Consider the following 23,247-nt stretch of genomic DNA (forward strand, 5'->3'; position numbering starts at 1 on the left):
AAGAAACCAACATCCCCACAACCAAAACCTACAGAACCAAAACTCAAACCCTGTTTATGTACCACTCCACCAGAGGAACTTCCAAAATTACCAGAATCAACATAATCAAGGTCCCCAACATCAGCAGAACCAGAACCAGTTCCAGAGCCAGAACCAGAATCAATATCACCAAGACCAGTACAACCCTCTTGCCCAGTACAACCAATACCCACCTAACCAGAACCAGCAAAACTTCCAGAATTACTAGCACAACCAAAACCCCCAGTATAGCCAACACCAAGGACCAAATCAGTCCCAATATCCTAACAGGTCAAGGAGATCTATGGAGGATATGATGGGAGAACTGCTCGCTTCGCAGCAGGGTATCAAAGGTGAATTGCAGTCCAATAATGAGGTAGTGCAGGGGATGCAGAATGCCCAGAAGGAGCATAAGGCGAACATGAATATGATAAATAGGCAATTGGCCCAGCTGGCGAATTCCATGGGTGAATTGCAAGGCAATTCAGGGAAACTCCCGTCTATAGTTCATGTGCCTGAAAAGGCAAACGTGAGCAAGGTCACATTGCGGTCCGGTACTGTCTGTAATGGACCCAACTGAAGAAAACTAGTGGAGAGCCTAGTGGGACAAAGTTACTGAGAGACGTTGCCTCGGAAGAAGAGCTCAACAAACCTCTGCCTCAGATACAAGATCCGTTTTTCTTGGATGAAACACTATTGGCAAAGGATGAAACCAAAGGCGTACTGCCCAAGGAAGACCCTCCTAAAGAAACAGAACCCATGAAAGAAACTCCAGCCCAGAATGTGCCCAAGAGAGACTCCGGAAAGGCTGGGGAAGAACCGGTAGACGAGGCGAAAGGAAAAAAACCATTCCCTTACCGTTTCGTGACTAAGAGGAAGAAGGAGAACCCAGTAGATTACTTGTCAATTTTTGGAAAGCTGGATGTCACCATACCATTCCTCCAAGCCGTGAAGCTACCCCCGCTTGGAAATTTATCAAGGAGTTCATAGCCGGGAAAGCCCAGGAGGATGGAAAGATCATGGTGGAAGGGATAGCGTCAGCCATTGTGCAGGAGAAGCTACCACCCAAGAGAGCCTATCCAGGTATGTTCACTTTACCTATTACTATAGGAGATGTAAAAATCGAGCATGCAATGTGTGATCTGGGAGCATCTATAAATGTTATGCCATTATCAGTCTATAATCGGTTGAAGGGAGTGAAGTTGTCAAACACTAGGGTGTTAATCCAACTGGCTGATAGGTCATGTATAAATCCTGAAGGTGTGTTAGAAAATGTATTGGTGAGAGTGCATAATTTTACTTACCCCGCTGACTTTTATGCGATCAAGATGAGTGAGTCTGAAGCTAGGGAGTCTAGTGGTATATTGTTAGGGAGACCGTTTTTTAGAACGACTAAGACAATCGTAGACATGGCTGAGGGGACAATTTGCATTAATTTTCATGGAGAGAAATTCAGTTTTGATATCAATAAGGCCATGAAGAAACCTATCGATTCTGAAAATCTATGCTATGTTGATGTAATTGACCCCCTAGTCCAAGATTTTCTTGAGACCGAATTATTGCAGGAAAAACTCCAAGCATTAGATGTGTATGGACAGGCTGATGTAGAAGCAGCTGCATGGTGCTATCTGATCAGTAGCCAAGGGTTGACCGATGAAGAGATAGAATGAGCGGTTAAGGACTTCTGTTAGAAATCAGAATTTATTGGAGCCGCAGGGGCTCAACTACCAGCCAGTACAGAGGAACTTTCAGATGGTGAGTTAGAAAAGGAGGGGGATACTGCAAGGAGCCTTCTACCCACAGACACACTTCCCCCACAAGTTGAGTTGAAGAAACTACCAGCAAACCTGAAGTATGCTTTCCTCGGGGAGAAAGACTCATACCCGGTGATTATCAGCAGCAGCCTTACGAAAGAGTAAGAGGCGAAGTTATTGACTGTGCTAGTAAAAAGCAAAAGAGCAATTGGATTGAGCCTTACAGATTTGATGGGAATACACCCTGATGTCTGCAGGCATCACATCAAGCTAGAAGAGGGAGCAAAAGCACATCGAGACTCGCAAAGGAAGGTGAACCCTAAAATGTGGGAGGAGATATTGAAGGAAATCTTGAAGTTGCTGTCGTTGAGAATTATCTTTTCGGTGCCCGATAGCGAGTGGGTCAGCCCCATTCACATGGTTCCCAAGAAGTCCGCGATTCAAGTGGTTCAAAATGAGAGGAATTAGTTGATACCAGTAAGACTAGTCACTGGTTGGCGGATGTGCATAGACTACCGCAAACTGAACGCCGCAACCAGGAAAGACCACTTCCCCCTACCGTTCATCGATTAGATGTTGGAGCGACTGACTGGGAAGAAGTACTTTTGTTTTTAGATGGGTACAGCGGGTATTTTCAAATCTACATGGACCCTGAAGACCAGGACAAAACCGCCTTCACTTGCCTATTTGGAACTTACGCATACAGACACATGCCATTCGGTCTGTGCATCACTCCGGGTACATTTCAACGATGCATGATGAGCATATTTTCCAATCTGATCGAGGAGTGTGTATAGAGATATTCATGGATGACTTTACAGTCTATGTAGACTCTTTCGACTTGTGCCTTCATCACTTGGACGTAGTTCTGAAGAGATGTCAAGCAAAAAGCCTAGTCTTGAACTTTGAAAAGTGTCATTTCATGGTCACAGAAAGGGATCGTCCTAGGGCACCTGGTGTCAGAGAGAGGTATCCAGGTGGATTAAGACAAAGTGGACGTCATTTCCAAACTGCATTTCCCTACTGACCAGAAGGAAATAAGGGGTTTTCTGGGGCAAGCAGGATTTTATCGACGATTTATTAAGAACTTTGCCAAAATTACCCAACCCCTTACCAGACTTCTTCAAAACGAGGTGGAGTTCATTTTTGATGAACAGTGCAAGGTTGCTTTCAATCTTCTTAAGGAAAAGTTGATATCCGCACCAATCATCCGGGCTCCTGACTGGGACCATCCTTTCGAAGTGATGTGTGATGCCATCGATTATGCAGTGGGAGCTGTTCTGGGTCAGAAGATCGAGGGAAAAATGTATGTGATCTTCTATGCATCTAAAACATTCAATCAGGCTCAAAGGAATTATGACACCACTAAGAAGGAGATGTTGGCCGTGGTGTATTCATTCGAGAAGTTTTGGCAGTACTTGTTAGGATCCAAGGTCATCATCTATACTGACCATGTGGCCATGAAGTATCTGATTACCAAGAAAGAATCAAAGCCCCGTTTGATCCGATGGGTACTCCTGCTACAAGAATTTGATTGGGAGGTGGAAGACAAAAAAGGAGTCGAGAATAAGGTAGCGGATCATTTGAGTAGGATAGTACAAGATGGGAGTAGCGAGGAGGTACACGACCGCTTCCCGGAGGAACACTTGTGTGAAGTGATTTTTGCCGTCAGAAAAATTGATTGGGAAGAAGTGATGAAGCTTACTGGCCAGAATGCAACAGCAAAAGGGGAGGAAAAAGTAGGGCAGGATCTATGGTATGCGGACCTAGCCAACTACCTAGTTTCAAGAGAGCTTCCAGAAGTGCCAAATGTCACCAAGGCTCAAAGAATGAAGATCAGAAGTGAGCGATTGTTTCCTAATTAGACGGTTCTCTGTTTTTTACTCGTTATCTCGGTTCTATTCAAACAGATGTTGGCTGAGAATCTTCTCAAGGTATGCAAAATCTCTACAACGACACCCCCTCTTTTTTTCCTTGCGTCGGATAGATGGTTTTTGCCATATAAAGTGAAGCAATTATGGCTCATTTCTACTTGTTGATGATGGCTCTGTACCCTTGCTATATATGTAGTTTCATCTGCGTCCCTATGCGAATATGGGGCTCGACAGATCAAGTATACCGAAACTAACATCTCATTCCGAGATCATTCAAGAGCTATTGTCAGAAATTCCGGAGGCTAGAGACGCCTCCAAGAATGTGACCCGTTTATTGTCGGGTTGCGCTAGTGTGACCGAGGAACCATGGTTGCTCGAAGATGTTGTCCCTAGCTGTCTCGAATATATAACCAGAGAAGATATGGAGATTGTTCTTCTTGGTACCGGTTCTTCGCAACCCTCAAAGTATCGAAACGTTAGTTCGATTTTCATCAATTTATTTTCCAAAGGAAGCATACTCTTAGACTGTGGTGAAGGAAGCTTGGGACAGCTAAAGAGAAGGTCAACAGTGCACCCCTTTTCTGCATTTAAGATTTTTTTATCCCCAAATTCATCTATCTAAACAATAAACCAAATCAAACATTCTTTACAAGTAATCTAAATCACCTCCACCCCATATCAGCTAAAGAGATCGTCTTTCTCTTACCCCGTGTCATTGATATGTTGCAGATTCGGAGTCCAAGGTGCGGATGAAGCTATAAAAGGTTTCAAATGCATCTGGATTTCGCACATCCACGCTGATCACCACACGGGCCTTGCAAGTATCCTTGCTCGACGACATGATCTGTTGAAGGGATCACCACACGAGCCCACCCTTGTCGTTGGCCCGTATCAGCTAAATTGGTTTTTGAGCGCCTACCAAAAGCTCGAGGATCTGGACTTGCGGTTTCTCGACTGCTCTCATACAACTGAAGATGCATTGGAGGCTTTTGATTCAAACGAAGGGAACCCTAGCAAGGGCGTCGATTCATCTCTGTGCAAGATTCTCGGAGAACTTGGATTGGAAGCGCTGGTGAGCTTCTCTGTCATTCATTGTCCTGGAGCTTATGGCGTCGTGCTGCAGGCTGCGAGCAGGATCAACAGTGCCGGTAAAACCATTCCCGGGTGGAAAGTCGTCTACTCAGGTGACACCAGACCTTGCCCGAAACTTGTTTGGGCTGCCCGCCGCGCGACCGTGCTCATTCACGAGGCAAGTCATGACACTACTATTACTTCTACGTGGCAAATACTTACGTACATCCAAATGTATGGTGCACATTAGTATCTTATTAGAAATTAGTTAAGGCAGATGTACCGTGCATTTGGATGTACGATGCACATTAGTCTCCTATTAAAAATTAGTTAAGATGGATCTACCGTGCATCTGGATGTACGGTGCACATTATTCTCTAATTAGAAATTAGTGGACTCGTTAGTCTCTAATAATTTAGTGAAGACAGATGCACATCAGTCTCTAATTAGAATTTAATGAAGACATATGCACTTTGCATCCGGATGTACTGAAAGTGTGCCTATTTCAGAATGCTCTCTGTGTTCTCGGTTCACCATTTTATTGACTCCCGTTTGCAGGCGACCTTCGAAGACGGGATGATGGATGAGGCGGTGTCTAAGAAACACAGCACGACGATTGAGGCAGTGGAAATAGGGAATTCTGCGGGCACGTATAGGATCATACTGACTCATTTCAGCCAGAGATACTCGAAGATCCCGGTGTTCAATGAAGCGCATATGCACAAAACGTGCGTCGCGTTTGACATGATGAGTGTCAACTTAGCGGATGTTCATGCACTGCCAAGAGTGCTGCCATATCTCAAAGTCTTGTTTAGAGATGAAATAACTATTGCTGATGACTCTGAAGATGTGTAAGCTTAGATACTGCGCTTGTTGCTTACTTTTGATATTTATTTTTTATTTAATGAAGCCACTATTTTTTCATTTCACTTTGGTATCTTTACCTTTTTTCATTGGTGCAATATGTAAATACTGTCAAAGTAGCAAATCAAGGGAGAAATTAGCTCGATCAATGGAAGGAGAAGATTGAGGCAATAATTGAAATTATGTAAAGAATAATAATGAATATTATTGCCTAGAATAGATTGATATTATTTTCATAGATAGCTAATAATCCTCCCTATATATTTGGGGCTGTAAATCATTGTACAATCAAGCAATATACACAAAAACCTTCTACTCCCAAATCTCTGCGTTCCCAATGTCGATCGATGCGTGTTCCGCCTCTCTCGATTACCATCGTTAAGAAATACATTGGTTTTAAAAAATTGATTTTGAAGCCGTTATTATTTATAATATGTAATTGATTCGGCCATAATCTCATAATATCAAATCATTTTCGAAAAGTACCTAATATAAATAAGAGTAAATGCTATACTGTCTTATTGTTTTATAATATGAAAATGTGTTAATCTCAGGGTGATTAAAACAACACTCAGCGTCTCCCTTCTCAACTGTAGCCAAAACAATACATAATCAAAGTCAAGAGTTTGGAATTCTTTATTTTTTATTGCCAAAAGAAAATATATTCATGTCTGGATTTTTAAAAGATGTTAAATATGTAAATTGGAACGAATGACCAAATTATTAACTGTCGACAAAACTATTAGGCTAACTGAAATCCACTGTCAAATTCAAATCACTTTTCTTCTTTTTGTTGGTAGAAAGTTACTACTATAAGTTAAGGGTGATAATATACATAGAGATAATTTGCAAATGCAGTATGATATGGAAAACTTTTCCGACCTGCCGGATTCGAACCGGCAACCAAGGATGTGGCAACATCAGGTGGCAAGTCCTGATGCAGCGATTTATTCCTCACTCTCCCAGTTGATGATAGGGTCTTCGATTTAGTGAATCTCGCTGAAAATCATCTCCAGTATCTTTATCTTATTTGATTTAGTATCTTTTATTTTAGTTAGTTAATTTCCATATCTTTTGTAATCTTTTATTTTAATTATTTTGCTTGACTAGCAAGATAGGTTTAGAGTTTAGAATTCTATAAATTATAGAATTCTCTAGTATTTTGATTCATTGAGAAATAAAGTTAAAACTTGTTCTCATTCTGGTTCTGGCGGAAATCGCTCCCTAGCACCTCAACTAGGGTTTATCTTGTTCTTCGTAATCGTTCTTGTTCTTCGTTTTACTACAAATCTTTGGTGCTCTAGTCTGGTAGATCAAGGGTCTATCAACTGGTGCTTCCATTGTTTACTCTTCCTCCATCCAAATCTCTCAAAACTCACGACTCACGACAAAATCCTCACAATCTCAATCCATACTCCAATCATCATAGCCACGCAGCCACCACTTGTTTCCATGGCTTTTCTCCAGGAATCTTTACAACAACATGCTCTCCGTGAGATCCTCGTGGACTTGCGCCAACTGGTTGCTGCTCGTGGCGAATTTCTAGCCAATTTCAGACGTCATACACTGACCGAGGAGCCTCCGGACAGCCTTGACGAGCGCTCACCTCCACATTCGTCGTGGCATACTCGGCCGCCGGACCAGCAGCCAGTCGCAGAGCCTCCGCGGTGTTGGATACTTCCTCCGTCAATCACACACCCGCCGCTGGGATTCAAGGCCGAGCCCTTGCCACTCCTGAGAGTCGATCCTCCTCGTTTCAACGGACAGAATGCTGTCGAGTGGATTAAGAATATGCAGATATATTACAACCAACGTTACACGCCTCTATCTGATCGTCTATACCTTACAAAATACTTGTTCGATCACCCGGCGTCGGATTGGAGGGCATACTGGATGGATAATAATGCCGGAAAATGCTGGGATGATTTTCTGTTGGCAGTCAAGCAGCAATTTGACCCTGATCCGTGTGCAGACAATGTCGGTCCTGTTCGGAAGCCTCACACTGCCACTTCCGACCCGCTACCTTGGGCAGAGGCTCCGTCACCGGCAGTTTCTTCCACTGCCAACGTCGTTCGAGCTGAGATCCTTTATAAAAGGAAGCCTTGCTCCGGCTACAGTCTGAAGGAGATGAATGACAGTGGAGAAGGTTCTACAGATTCCAGAGAGCATGATGATATTCTCGAGTGCCGAACATCAGTCGGCATGGTGAAGCGAGCTCCAATAATTGTAGGGGACGGTGGTAATCCTAGTCTGCTTCAGAAGCAGAAATTTCCTTGCTTCGATGACTCAAGTGGTGGTGATGATGCTGCCCACATGAGCCAAGAACCAATGAGTAAGCAACGGACACCATACGTCGAGGGTGAGACAGTTTGGGCAAGTCAGATTCCGGTCAATCCACGACGACATACATCTAAGGTCCCTACTAGTGCTGCCGAACACTCATCTAAGGTTGTGAATGCATTCTTTGAGGATCATGCTGTTGAATCACCGAGCACGGATGTTAAGCCCATGTGCTTGACAGATGTTTTCCTTGAGAAGAACTTGATGTCGCTGGCGATGAAGTTCTTCATGGAGAGTTTGATGTTTCTAGAGGAGCGGGTATCGTCGCCTTTCTTTCCTGCTTCAACATTCGCTACGACTCGTACGAGACAGGGGCATGAAACTCTTTGCTTTGGTGCGATGAAAGGAGTTCGTATTTTTGACCCTGGAGATTTTGAGAGTATTTCCACCTTGGACAAGACACTCGTGTTCTTAATTCATGACCCACCTTGAGGGCAAGGTGGTTTTCAACGGCGGGAGAGTTGATAGGGTCTTCGATTTAGTGAATCTCGCTGAAAATCATCTCCAGTATCTTTATCTTATTTGATTTAGTATCTTTTATTTTAGTTAGTTAATTTCCATATCTTTTGTAATCTTTTATTTTAATTATTTTGCTTGACTAGCAAGATAGGTTTAGAGTTTAGAATTCTATAAATTATAGAATTCTCTAGTATTTTGATTCATTGAGAAATAAAGTTAAAACTTGTTCTCATTCTGGTTCTGGCGGAAATCGCTCCCTAGCACCTCAACTAGGGTTTATCTTGTTCTTCGTAATCGTTCTTGTTCTTCGTTTTACTACAAATCTTTGGTGCTCTAGTCTGGTAGATCAAGGGTCTATCAGTTGAGCTAAGGTTGGGCACTAGTCGATGAATCAAAATTCTCCATTTTATGATAAGTCTCAACTATCATCACTTGTAAACTGACTATTGAGGGTAGTGATTTATGTTCTTTGACAAAATATAGTATTTTCATAGTCAAGTTTTGAAGCATTTGATGACAGCCCCGTGGATCAATTCATAATTGAGAACATGAATAATATATACTATTTGTTGATGAATATATAAACTTATTCATCCAAGATTTGAATTAATGGTTGCACACTCAGATTTACTGAATGAAGAACTCAAACAATTAGTATGACAAAAAAAACCAACGAAATTGTTGGCCTAAGATTCTTTTTTTCTAAAACCAATGTCTCATTCATTAAATTTAGTGTAACATTTATTCAAGTTACCTTGATATGGTTATTTAATAAAGAAAGGATAATGATAAAAAAACAATTTTAGTACGTATGTAAGAAAAAGACAAATGATGCTTATTCTTAGAAAAACATAAGAAAAAGGATAAATGGTACTTGCTCTTAGAAAAACATACGGTAAAACTACACACATTGTGTGAATAGACGTATTAAGCCTTAATGAAAATTTAATGCAGCTACCCAATTATCCCATATTGCTAAATTCTCATTGTGTTTTCATGAAAGTGGGTATTTTTTATACGTTAAAATAATGGATATCATTCGTCTTTGCTATAGTAAATTGAGTACTTACTGTGATTATGTCGTAATCCAGCTACTTGGCAATATTACTCACTATGTTTTTATAAATGTTTATATCTTAATTTATTTATTTCCATAATTCCAACTATTTTGTTTAGTTGGGGAAGGGGGTTTGGGATTTGTAGCCTATATCTCTCACACACCCTTACAAATGGAAGAAATAATCAAAGAGTTGTTTTTTGCTTCATGAAATGTAGATTAGTTACAAAATGAGCGTGTCTGAACATATTGAAAGCACCAAGCAAAAGTAGATGATGGACAAAGATCATAACTCGAGATTTCATAAAAAAAAAATTGGGTTGAAATTAGTTAACAATACAATTTTCCACTTGCATAAATTATTAGACCGCTTGTGTTTATCTTTGTTGGACAAAGAGGTAAGAAACAATTTTAAAATCCATTCTCTTGAAAGAGCATGAAATAGGTTGAATACTAAACTAACCCAATAAACCAACGACGATATTTGATAACTCAAGTCTATTGAGGGGAAACTAATAGTTATTCTACGTATAGTGAGTTCTCTTATCACACTAGACACTACCCCATAGCCCATTCCCTCTTTCAAAGCAACTCGGAAACCTAGACCCAAAAAAAAAACTAAACCCTTAATTTAAAATGCACCATTTGGCATGTAAATTACCGTATAGAAGTAGAGAAAGACGTACCAGCACGTCTTGACAAAAAATCTGCTAGGAGTTGCGCATGTAAACAGACTACTTCATTCTCCGTGCGCAGTACCAAACCGAAAATTTTAAAGGAACAGTAATTGGGATTCACACTTTCTTTAAATCAACCAAAACGCTATTGTGTATATTAGCCTCTATGATCAAGATTCGCAACGACAAAATTATATTTGAAAATTACCAAATGCGTCAATTCATCGCAAGTAGCCTACGGTATATGAAATGGGGTAAACTTGTGGTAAGTTTCTTCATCTGTAACTCCGAGGGAAAATGTCAAATTGAAGAGTGGCTGGACTCATGCAAATTTCAACTATCCATGGAAAAAAGGAAGTCACTAGTCATACAAGGATCTTGCACATAGTGATTGAAATTCAGTGAGAAATGCTATGCAATGGATTGATAGGGGAATAAGCTGATAAAACGCAGACACAATTACTATAAATTTCAGACTACCTTTACTGTTTCATCAGATCTATTAGAAAATTTGTTAGCATTATTGTTGCACAACTGCCCATATAAAGCAGAAACTTCTACAAAAAAAATGATGTGTATAAGTTATGGAATATTTGAAAATTTACCAGTATTTTTGTACAAGGCATTGGATCCCAAACTGTTCCCGAAAGAAATGAAAAGAACAACAATTTTCAGTTCTTGAGAAGAGAAACTCATCTGCAAGATATCTACAAGAATAATCAAATGGGTTGAGTTGGTAGTGGTCATCATTTTTTACTACCGACACAAATGGAGACCTGGTACACGCCTTGAGTAATCTTTGCTGAAGCAGTTCATGACCTGAAAAGAGAGAATAAGTAGGATCAACCATCTAAATCCATGGAAGATACATGACCAGAAGTTGACCGTTTTTGGTTAATTATATATCAGATTATCTCTGAAGAAATGGGATGGATGAAATAAGTTTAGTCTGTAGCTCCTCGAGAAAAAGGGGTCAGTGGGCTTATCTAAATTACGAACTGTTGCCCAATTTTACAATGCATGTTCCTTCCCAATTTGAACAACAAACAAATATTGCAGTTCGTGGATGATGATCCCTCATCACATGCAGGAAACAAGCCATCAAAGGTAAAGGAGCTGAACTACAACTTTGGTTCATTCTACCTGTGATGAATAAGGGCATGAGCTAGTGAATTCAAAATGGATAAAGAGACTCAGAAATTACCAAGACTTTCCCGAAGCAAATGCCACCACTAGTTGCAGTTGTGATAGCCCCAGGTAAGAGAAGACTGTCAAAGTTATTCCAGTCATTGATGGTTACAACACACCAGTAAAATATTCGTCCAGAATCAATTCAATGAGCCACGGCACCTACAAGATGAACCATTAGCAGGCCAGTTAACAGAGATGCCATTGTATTACAGTTAAACAAATATTAGCAGCAGACACAGATCAGTTATTTAGAACAGAAAATATGGATTAGAGCTAGTAGCCCTTTAGAATCCAAAATCCAAAATAACACTATTTGCTAAAACCTAATTATGGCAGACTTTCAAGATATTAGCGTATCAATGCATTCATGCAAATAATCAAGTCTTTTAAGTAAGGAGGTCTAGTTAGCAGAGAAGTGGATTTACTAAATCACATGTAGCTTATCAGAACATCAAGAGATAATGACATTGTAACAGGATGGCATAATTCTAATACATCAACGATTTCAACCTTGAGAACAATGATAAATTAAACAGGTCAAACATGCCTTCACATCAAATAAGTAGCACCTGCATAACAAGACAACTAATAACAAAACCTGTTTTTGAGAAGTTTGCTTATAAATTAAAATACAGAAAACAGGTCCGAACAAATATCAATAGAATTCAGTTTTATCTGGACATGTTAAAGTAAAGTTCAACACCCAAGTCATGCTCAATGATGCAAATATTTGAGTGTGATGGTAGTACAGTGTAAGGATAGAAGCCTATGAATACAGTAATTAGTACTAATTTGTATACTATCTTACCTTTTAGAACCACAGTTGTAATTGTATGTGAGTTCTTCGCCAGTAGTGATATGACACTTTGAGTATATAAAGATCTTTTTCTGCCCCTCCACACTTATGACCTTTGTATAGCAATTAGGCTGAGATCAACAAAATACCAATGCTGTCTAATTTACGGTGACTCCGTCACACTAGTGACTCAATGCAACATATTTATAACCTTTAGCAATAGTTACCTCACAAGAATGGTTTATAAATCTAGCAATCCCTCCACGTTTGGTGGCATCAACCTGCAAGTAAAATGCATCTAGTGATATTTCTCTCTGTGACTTCTCATCTCACCATACCGGGACACTAGTATCATGTCATTCTACATGAGACATTTCATATGTAGATATTAATACTGAGCAATTAACCAGTGCAGGTAAGAAGGAAAACTAGCAAACATTGACAGGAACTAACTGAACAACGAAGGAAGAACCCCTAACAGATCAATTCACCATAACATGAAATGAGGGAACATGAATATGAAAGGGAAAAACTGGACAAGGTAAAATGACAATCTCAGAAATCAATATGGCAATGGCGTGAAGTAATAGTTACATCAGAGAGTAAACTAATGAAGTGTGTTGTCAAAAATCTATGATAAAGGATGAAGAAAAAACCAAAAAACCATAATTAGCACATATGCCATCAAATGTTTATAAGAATTATGATGTTAAGCTAAGCGAATTCAAATATTAATATATAAATTACCACATATCCGTCATCTAATCTGAAAAGATAACTGCTCCCAATTCCCATTTTTTCATATTGGCGCTCTCGTGTGTCAGATATCTAGAGAGTCAAGTAAGAGAAAGGTGTTAAAGCAAAGAAAAAATCGACTTGGACAGTTGGACTGAAATGACAACGACAGATTCCAGAGACATTTTATACATTCCACATTGTAATGGTGCCATAGTGCACTTTTCACATCCCAAACTTTGGACTTAGGTTGAAAACTAATCACAGTAGTAAGTGTTCTCGTCAGTGGTACAATCAACTCAAAGAAAAAGCTAATTTTCAAATAAATTCAAGATCTGTCTTTAAGTTGCTAACATCTTCATGAACCTTTACCATAAAATGTAACTTAAAGGAAGACCTATTGACAAGCCCATTAACAAGAGAAAAAGTGGAAATCTTACACTACGGCGAATAAGTTCTCCAACATATTCAATAACAAAGTCCTCTGCCTCAATTGGCTCTAGTGCAACAAGACCCCAGTCATGTATCTTGCTTCGTTGGAAACGTAACCGTTTCTTCCTCGCCTGGCCCAGGAAAATTATTAATTATTGATTTATACAAGGGCTCAGGAAATAACACAAAGATTAATGAACGAAATACCTTCAACTGTGTTGCTTTAAGAAGATCAGCACCCTCTGCAGCAGCAAGAAGGTTACGCAACGTGGCCCTGTTTGTTCTTGCAGAAAGTCCCTTAACACTGGATGAATGATTTCCATTGCATTCAGAACTAATATAGAGAGAACGGATATGATTTCCTGTTACACGAGCCCTTTCAGCTGGACTAGCTTCAGAAGCCCATTCACGCCATTCCCACCCCCGTGCACAGCCATCAGACTGTGGACAAGGTCTCGGCGTCCTAGTCTTAATTCTCTTAGTCTGGTGCCCGTCAACTTGTTTAGGCATGGCTTCTTTTTGAGTGCCATTTGCTAGTTTCTGGAACTTACCAGGTCGAGAATGTTGTGAATGATTATTCAGACTCTTCCTTTTAAGTTTTGAGAGCTTATTTGCTGCATGGAAGAACCAAAGTCAGTACGTATAGCACAAACGTTTTATTAATGGACCACTGCTCACCAACTTGATTTAATTTTATAGATATGAAACTTGGAGAAAATAAAGAAATCTAACAGGATTGAGTTATGAGACCAACATTTTGGTACTGTTGAGGCACTTGTAATCTGCTCAAGGTTATAGTGGTCCTTAGTAGAAAGGGATGGATTCTCTGTCTTCTTGCCTGAAAGATCTTCAAACAAATAATTTTGTAAGCATTCATGAAGAGATCATCAAACACCTTTAGCACCAGCTCTAAGACTTGTGAATAAAATATAGTAGGATACCTTGAAGCAGAGAAATAACTATATCGGGCGCCTGTCTGCAAATATGACGGGCTGATGCCTTTACCCGACGTACACTAGCAGTAGTGTCAGGTTTTGAGCCCTTTTTCTCTAAATGAGGAACAGCAGTGTCAGGTTTTGAGGCCTTTTTCTCTAAATTGGGAACAATAGTGTCAACTTGTGCAGGCTGAACTACTTTTTTATGTGTGCGACTTTTCTTTGACTTTTTCGGTGCTAGTTTTGGATGGCGATCTTCTCCCTTAATCAGAGCCTTGAAAAACGGTTCTAACTTTTTACAACCCAATTTACTCCTCCGAGAATATACATATTTTCCGGTTAGTAAAGTTGCATCAGAGAATCTCCCAGCACCATAAGATATTTCTATATCCATACAATCTGCAGATCCCTGATAGAGCAAAATAAATACACTAAGCAAACAGATTTACCTATTCAATTAAGTTAAGAAATTCAATAATCTGGAACTGTGAAACCTACATTGTTTCCTAATTCATGACTCCTCAAAGAACATGCCACTGTTATAGGTTTTTCAATGAAATCATTAGAATATGAAGGTCTCCATGTTCTCATGACAGAGTCATATATTCTTAACCGGCTTATCATCAGTGCTACCTGCAAAGAGGTTCTCCTTGTGTGCTCGTCTACTTTTGACCCATTTACTTGAGAAATTGGTGATAAAGCACAATGTTCAGTCAATTCCTCAGATTTAGGTGGTCACAATTCATCACTAACTGCTACATTGCTAGCATTTTCGAGATGTACAGGCAAATTCTGAAATTGCACCCTGGAAATGTCTAGTGGACCATTTATTACTCTATCTTCTTCAGATAGACATGGGCACAATTCATCTACTTCAATATTAGTAGGATCATCTGAATGTATAAGCAGTTTCTGAAATGCAACCTTAGGCACATTTTCCATGATAACCTCATGACTGAGAGCAACAGTTTGATGCAATGGATGCTTTTTACTTTGAGCTAAACCTAGGTGGTCATCTGACCATGTAGGTGATGAGCAGAAAGCAACCTGCCAGGATTTGGTTATACAGATTAAAATATGATTACATAGTACATACATATCAAGAAAGAAAAAAACAAAGCACCATGAGAATGTTTTTTTCTAAAGAATTGGTGGGCGCACAGACGATTGTATGTGCGCACATGCTCGTATGTGTGACTCAGAGGAAAGTGCTTCAATAAAATTACCTAATTAATTGGACCATTTTGAGGAAAATCAATTACTTTTTTCACTTCCTCGTCCACAAGTCTTTCAAAGTGATGTTCTAATGACAACTTTGAGGAAGAGTGAAGATCATTCATTGCATATTCCAAGATGGCTCCCATTTCATCATAAGAAGTATTATGGCTTGACAGTATCTTATTAGAAGATTCCTCTCTTTCAGAATGCTGAGAAACTGATGGTGATTTTGCTTCTATATCCGTGGAAATTCTTTCTGGTCCAAAACCTGGAGGGCAATCTACCTCAGAGCTAGAGGAGTCCTGTTTGTGTACTAGCTGTCAGAAAATAAATCAAATTTTAGAAAAATACATAATACAAGGACTTTAAACAAAAAGATGTGAAAAATATCAATACATACAGAGTCAGCTGGTAGCTTCTCAATTGGCTGGGAGAATTCTTTGTGAAAGCGTTGTCTAGCAACATAACCAGGATCATACCAGCGCCTTTTCCTTCGCCAAGAAGATGTATAGTCAGCTACAGGATCATAACAGATGGCATTCCACATGACTTCCAAGCAAGAATAAAAAAGCGTCCTGCTAACAACTGTATGTGCAGCACAGAAGTTTTCGAAACTTCCAATTGATTTCATGCTAGGAGGAGGTTTCATGGTGTCACCACCATAACATATTTCACTATCAACAGTATGCTCTACTTCTACTTCATCCCAAATGGCATGGTCCTTCTCGGCAGGGTTTTCAGGCCGCCACTCATCTTCCATCTGAAGAAACAGATTTCACAGATTCAATGACTGATACATTCTTAGGATTCTTCTGAGTTCTCTTCATGGCAAGAGAATCAGAAACTATGGACATAACTATCTCATCAAGTAAGACTTTGCGGGCTGTTTTCATAATTCCTGAGTGAAGCTGTGAACAAACTTCATCAGAAATCTCAGACACCAATTTCAGTGCTAAGCCAGTTCCTTCACCATTATCATCATACGTGGTGACAGCTCTAATCCTAGCTTTTCTCCAGGTGTTCAGCAGTGTTGCCAAATTCAAGGGTTTAAATTTATTTTCAGTATGATACACCTGCAAATGCATACCATGAGAGTGACAAAAAATGATGACACAGCAGCTAAGATTACTTATAAAAAAACAAAGCAACAAATACAAATTTGAGGATACATATATATAATAATCAGTGTTATTCCGGTCCAAAATATATTGGCTGCTTTCCTCCCCAATACTCTTTTTCCATATTAATTCCCTTCTATGTCCTAAAAAATATATTCCACTATTCTTTTTTTACCATCCTGAAATTATAGTCCACTTACCTCAAATTAAGTGTTAATTTTCCACAATATAACCCTATTCAATGTGCTTTGAAATGAACTATCTTTCATTTCGGATGAGTAAATAGGATTATAATAGGACGTTCTTATGTATATATACTGGCATCTAGCACCAAGAGTAACTACAAATTATTCCAATATGAAGATCGTAGTTAGTTACCATCACAGAATCGCGCATATATCCATACTGACGCCAGGAATAAAGCTCATTAAGCGAGTGTGGTCCCTGTCTTTTACCCTCGCCATCCTCAAACAGCCAAGAAGACTCATCATCTCCTGTCTTTCAGCAGAAAAGTAAAACATGTCAACAATTTACGATCGCAATGCTTAACAACACAACTCTTCATCTCTTTCCGCACATACCAAAGGAAATCTTTTATCTGCATCACTGTTGTTCGGGATGGAGCCGTGGGCATCATTCGTAGACTCCTTCACATTCAAGTAAACAAAACCAGTGGCAACGTGGTCGGGGAATTGGTTAAAGTAGCTGAGGGGCACTGCATTGAGGAGACTCCCATTGACAATCGGATAAACGGGGAGCTCCCCTGGTAAGAAACCAGAACTTATACCCTCGTATATTGAGAAAATTCCACGAATGTACATCATGGGAGATGATATCCGCCATTTGTACCCGGAAAAAAAACATTTCCAGTGATGGGAAAGCCGCGTGAGCCTCTCGCGTGTTTGCCATGGATACACGCGTGAGCTTCTCGCGTGTTTGCGGATACACGCGAGAGGCTCTCGCGTGTTTGATAAACTCCCAAAGGTCGGGTCTTGTGAGGAAGAGGAAGAGGCCGTTGCCGGCTCGAATTCCCGGGCTTCTGAGGAACTCTCCTTTGGAAAAGGGATGAAATGGCCTCGAGTTCATCCGATTCCCACGATACATCTCCATCTCCGTCATCAATTGTATCAATTTCATCACAATCGGAATCCTCGACGCGGTGAATTAGAGGGTGGAAGTTTGGCGGTGTAGCAGATTAAACACGCGAGAGGCTCTCGCGTGTATCCGCATGTATCCATGGCAAACACGCGAGAGGCTCACGCGTCTTTCCCATCACGGGAAATGTTTTTTTTCCGGGTACAAATGGCGGATATCATCTCCCATGACGTACATTCCTGGAATTTAGCAACTGTTGCTGAATATAAGGGCCACACATCTGCACGTTTTGATTCACATACATCCACCCGCTCAAAAATGCGGCGGCAGCATTGTGAACTCCCGAAACTTGGGCGCTGTCCCCATTCGAATTCAATTCGCTACTCATCGTGGCCCCAATTTAAGACGGATAATAATCTACGATAACTACAAAACTGCGATTTGTGGAGTTTGTTACCATTATTCGGCCCCTTCCTCACAAGATATTGGCTTTTAACAATGAATCACCTCAAGCTCCAACGCGAACGAAACTGTTAACTGATTCCGTTTGATTGATTTTCCCTTGAAATCGGAAATACTTAATTAGATAATTTCAATTGATATCCTTCCCGATTCATGAGATTGAAGAGGGGGTGGAGTAAAAAGCTTACCTCCGTTACAGAATGCAGAATTGAGCTGCGAAGGAAGCTAAATAGGAGAGGGAGAGGGAGAGGAAGGAGAAAATCGGGTTTATAGGGTACTTTACATTTAAAATAATGTAAATGTACTCATTTTGTTATCTCTTCAATATATGGGAAAAACGCCACCCACATTGGCGTTTTTTATTAGTGAAGACGCCACCCGCATTGGCGTTTTATCATTTTGAACCGTATGTCGTCGTATTTTATGGAAATACAGGTAAGTTAAAAAACGCCGACATGGTTGGCGTGTTACAAAAAAAATGCCGATGGGGTTGGCGTGTTTAGTAAATTAGATACGCTGAAGGGAATGGAGTTTTTATATAAAGACGCCATCACGGATGGCGTTTTTCAATTATAACACGCAAGAATGGAGATAAGCTGAGATGCAAGAGAGAGAAAGTCAACAAGTTTGTAAAGACTTCAGCCAACCTCGAAATTGTTTTTCATGGTTGGTGGTTCACTGCAACAAATCACACACATATGTCGGCTATAACAAAGTAACTAAACTTGCTTCACTTATGTAAAAGGCCATTATCGTTAATATGGTTATGTACATCCTCATCTAATACCTACAAGGAAAATATATCCCATATTCTATCAGGGCTCAAGGATATGATTTGTCTATGTCTGATAAATGTGGGGTGAGTGTCAATGCCACCATCTTATATGACACACAAACTATTCCACAATAGGAAAAGAGATCAAATAAAGTATAATTGTTCAGCCCATCAACAGAAAATTCTCATAAGAAAATGTGCACCGCAATCCTCCCTGCTTTCTCGAATAGTAATATCTAGTCACTTTGTCCTATCCCTTACTTCTATTTTATGATCCTTAATTTTCAAGCCTCGATAGAACAAATTACAGCTGAATGTCCATACAAGCTGAATGTCCATACAGTATTCCGAAAGCATGAACAAGGAAACGCAAAACAAAAAGAAGCTTACAATGCCTCTGTAGAAAGCAATCTGAGGAACTGTGTACTTTGTCCCAAGCTTGGACTGGTCATCCTCGACATTGTTGACAACGCCGTAATACACATGGCCATCATATTGGTTCCGGCATGCCCGCAGTTCTAACTGAACAAAGCTTAACTCTGCATTTATATTCCTGAGAAACTCATTGAACAGTTTCCGCTCTTGTTGCAGCCGTGACCCTAAGATGAATTTTTTTACTATTCTGAAATTCAAGTCTGAAGGTAAACATATTCACCCAAATCAATCTAGTTTTAGAAAGAATGCAATGCACCAAATCATTCAATGTAAAAGGAAAATATATCAGCAGATTCATAAACAAGCGGCAAACTTGCACTAACAGGAAAGTGTAATTCAGCATACCGATACGAAATTCTTAGAAAGATTAAAATTTAAAAAAAAAATTAAAAAATCCGAAACCCTAGGAAAATACTTCTTCAAGTTTATCATCAATCACGGTGTAATATGAGAGAGAGAGAGAGAGAGAGCTGAATCTAACAAAATAATAAGCGAAGAAAATACTCCACATATTTAACCTGAATTTTTCACAGTGAGTTGCGAGAAAATAGAGAAGAAGTCGTCTTCCTTGAGCTGGCCTCGCGACAGCAGCGACTGTATTAGGGTGTGGTGCAGCCAACTCAGCGGCGCCGTTTTTCTTTAACGATGAGAACAGAAATGGCTTCTTCTCCTTGTCGCGGAAAACAGATACTATTTCACTTGCAGAGAATTGTTTTATTTTTAATACTAAGATGCGTGATTAAAATATATGGAGTATTAATAATTTTATTATTTTTAAGTTAAATTCAAATTAATAATTTTACGAAATTGAAATTCAAACAATCAAATAACTTGAATAAAATAATAGTAGTATTATGACCATCACTAAATTTCGAATTGGCGGGAAAATGTTAGTAAGTACATTTTCTAGAGCAACATTATTGACAAAAGAATATTTAAAAATCAATTGTAGAGTATGAATATAGAATTTACAACTTTTAAAATTTGGAGATGCTGTTGATCAACCCCGTGCCTCTCGCATGCAAAGCAAGCACTCTACCATTTGAGCTACATCCCCCTTTATTTTGTTAGTACAAATTATAGTTACATAATAGGATAGCAAGTTTATTTGAGTAATTTTTCATTTACCTTGACTCGAACCTCAATAACTTATTGAATAAAAGGGAAATATTTTATAATTATCATGTAATTTCATCATCTTATTACTTTAAAAAATAATCGTTAGTTAAATAGCGTTAATTAATTTTCTCATTACATTGAAAGCCGGTTTAATTTGTTATTTAATTTAAGTATATCAAAGAGGTAACTAAATAAATGCTCGATCGATGGTAATCAATCTTCTACTAACATAGATGACTACTCTATATAACTGATGCGGAAACTAAATATTTTTTTTAATATACTTCACTAACAACTAATGCAACACCGTTTGGTAACATATTTTACTCCAATAATTTCAATAAATTATCTTTTGATTAAGTTTGGCATATTACCTTAAAACTTATTAGACCAAAAACATTTATTTAATAATACATCAAATTATGCATATTCATAAACATGTTAATTTTTGTGCCGAGGTTATATATAGTCTCAAATTTCAATTTCTACCTCACCCTAATTTTGAAAGGCGTATTACAACTTAAAACCCTAATACAATGAGGGTTTATTCCATCATGCTTTTCATCACCATGGTTTCACTAATATTCCACCCCTCGCATTCATCCCCCCGGCTACGGTTTTCCGCCGCCGTTGTCCCCAGTCATGGGCAGAGGCTGTGAACCACCGCCTATGCAAGCTCTAAATCCGCCGAGGCCGCCGAATAAGTGGTACTGGTGCTACTACCACCGGTGCTCGTTGGGTACAAGTCTCAAAGCCTCTTCAACTTTAATGATGGGATCAGTTTTTCTAGCATTACTTAATTATTAAATAGAATTAATTTAAGTAGTTAACTGGATTAGCAATAACTAATTGCTAACTAGGTTTTGATTTATTATGTCATTTTCTTCCTTGAACACTTTTGATTTTTATATTGGATAATCTAGTGTCAATTGCTACTTTGCAATCTTACTTACAAAATCTAAATTTGTGTCACTTTGTTTATAACTTAATATGCTCAATTATGAATTTTAATACTATTGTAAATTTCGGAGTTGTTGTTTGTATTTCTGCATATTATAATCTCATGTCAATTGCTACTTAGTTAGATTTCGTTTTTTTTTTCTTTTTTCTAGTATATAGTATTTTCAGAAAAACCATCACGGCAACCTGGTTGGCAAAGAACTAGGGCAAATAACCATCTATCGATTTTGTGAGATACTCTTACTATTGTTTAGCGTCTTGTAATGAGAAAAAAAGTAAGGTAGAGAGAAAACGATTTCCTAATATCGCTAGACATAAAACTGGTAAACATTGGGGACCATATTCCAGAAACAGAAAGTACGGTAGGAAAAGCTGCAACTAACAAACTTAGAATTTAACTAACTATGACATGCATCTCATCAGCTGAATCAAATACTAACATAGAGAAAACAGAGCATATACCCATATTCAAACAAGATATAGAAATTCGGACGTCGGAAACTTGCAAACAACCGGAAATAAAACAGATCTATATATACTAGACGGAATAAAATGAAAACACGCAAGCTAGGCATAAGTCTCAATTACTCTGTTTCAGATCCAACATCGGATGCTTAACCCACTTCGGATCCAAGCAATCCGAACCCAACAACAACCAAAATCAACTTCATAGTTCCCGATTCAACAAGATCTACTCCGATCAACGCTAGATTCCAACGATTTCACCCAAACTCAGCAATCACAACGAAGTTCAAACATCCAACTCAGCAACCACAACAAACTCACAATAATAAACATCCATAATCGAAATCGACATAAGCAGAGAAATTACGGAAAATAGAAATTTAATAACCAAAAGCAATTCAACAGCAAACAGGGTCGGGCTTCGAACGGCGAAGCTCGGCGAAATCCACGACAGAAAACTAAAAATGAAAGCATTTAAATTGTATCTTCGCCCTCCTTGAGGACGGTGTTACCCAACCACTCACTGACTAGCAAACTATAACCCAGAACTACCCTACAATTCCCTTATGAATACCAAAGTGTGTAGAAGTGAAGTGAGCTACGAGCTACGATCTGTTAATGAGGCCTCAACCGAGAAGGTCCCTCCAGATTGCACGTTTTCTCCCTTATATAAGCGCGGACATAATCTTCTAGAAGCCTACGTAGAAATCTCCATTCTACCCTTCAGCTCCTTGATTTCCTCCGTCTTGTAATTCCTCTCCATAATGCTCACTAATTCGTCAGTTTCCATGGACCATGCAATTGTCCTCTTCTTTTCCTGGACCTGGCGAAAATCTTCTACACACCTGGCTTAAAACATGTGTTAGACCCCGCAAATGTGTGAATTTAACCCCTTAACCAATTCATGAAATTAGCCTTATCAACCACCTTAGTAGAGAAAAAAAAAAGTTTCTAAAATTGAATGCGTATATTCTTGTGAGACACATGGAGTACAAAATTAATCTATAGTATTTCTTAAAATATGTGTCAATAATTAATCGGAGACGTAGGGAATACTAGACCAGTGAATAATCATACTCAAGGGGTTAATTGGAGACGTAGGGAATACTAGACCAGTGAATAATCATACTCAAGGGGAAGGTAAGTGAAAAATGATTAATTATCTTTAAATATCATTATGTTTCAAAAATAAATCAATACTACAGTATTACTGAATATCATGCTATGCAGTAAACTAAAAAGGAGAGTTAGAGGTGCCCACGACCACAATCCGGTTTTAGAAATTGCCGAACCAGAACCGAACCGCGAGGATGTATCGCGGTTTCGGTTCCGAATCGATGTTTTTTCGACAATTTTTCACGCTTCCGAATCACAAGCTTTCGCTGGTTTTTTGCAGT

At 39.1% G+C, this 23,247-nt stretch overlaps 1 protein-coding gene and 1 pseudogene across 1 annotated transcript; one reads left to right on the forward strand and one right to left on the reverse strand.

The window, feature by feature from the left end:
• Window positions 1-439: 439 nt before the first annotated feature.
• LOC121760453 (tRNAse Z TRZ4, mitochondrial-like) lies at window positions 440-5,572 on the forward strand. The gene is made up of 9 exons (XM_042156114.1): window positions 440-556; window positions 601-840; window positions 1,710-1,933; window positions 2,030-2,174; window positions 3,116-3,205; window positions 3,683-3,706; window positions 3,843-4,207; window positions 4,376-4,895; window positions 5,276-5,572. The coding sequence occupies exons 1-9, from the start codon at window positions 440-442 to the stop codon at window positions 5,570-5,572; spliced, it is 2,022 nt and encodes a 673-aa protein (XP_042012048.1).
• Window positions 5,573-10,669: 5,097 nt separating this feature from the next.
• Window positions 10,670-20,013, reverse strand: LOC121760454 (annotated as a pseudogene).
• Window positions 20,014-23,247: the final 3,234 nt, after the last annotated feature.

This window comes from Salvia splendens, chromosome 13 (assembly GCF_004379255.2).
Source record: "Salvia splendens isolate huo1 chromosome 13, SspV2, whole genome shotgun sequence".
Taxonomy (NCBI): domain Eukaryota; kingdom Viridiplantae; phylum Streptophyta; class Magnoliopsida; order Lamiales; family Lamiaceae; genus Salvia; species Salvia splendens.

Bases quoted from the DNA above. Each gene is read 5' to 3' on its own strand.
- LOC121760453 (XM_042156114.1), top strand. From the start codon at position 440: ATGAATATGATAAATAGGCAATTGGCCCAGCTGGCGAATTCCATGGGT. The intron at 3,206-3,682 runs GTCATCATCTAT...CTATTCAAACAG, and splicing joins AGTACTTGTTAGGATCCAAG to ATGTTGGCTGAGAATCTTCT. The intron at 4,896-5,275 runs GCAAGTCATGAC...TCCCGTTTGCAG, and splicing joins CGACCGTGCTCATTCACGAG to GCGACCTTCGAAGACGGGAT.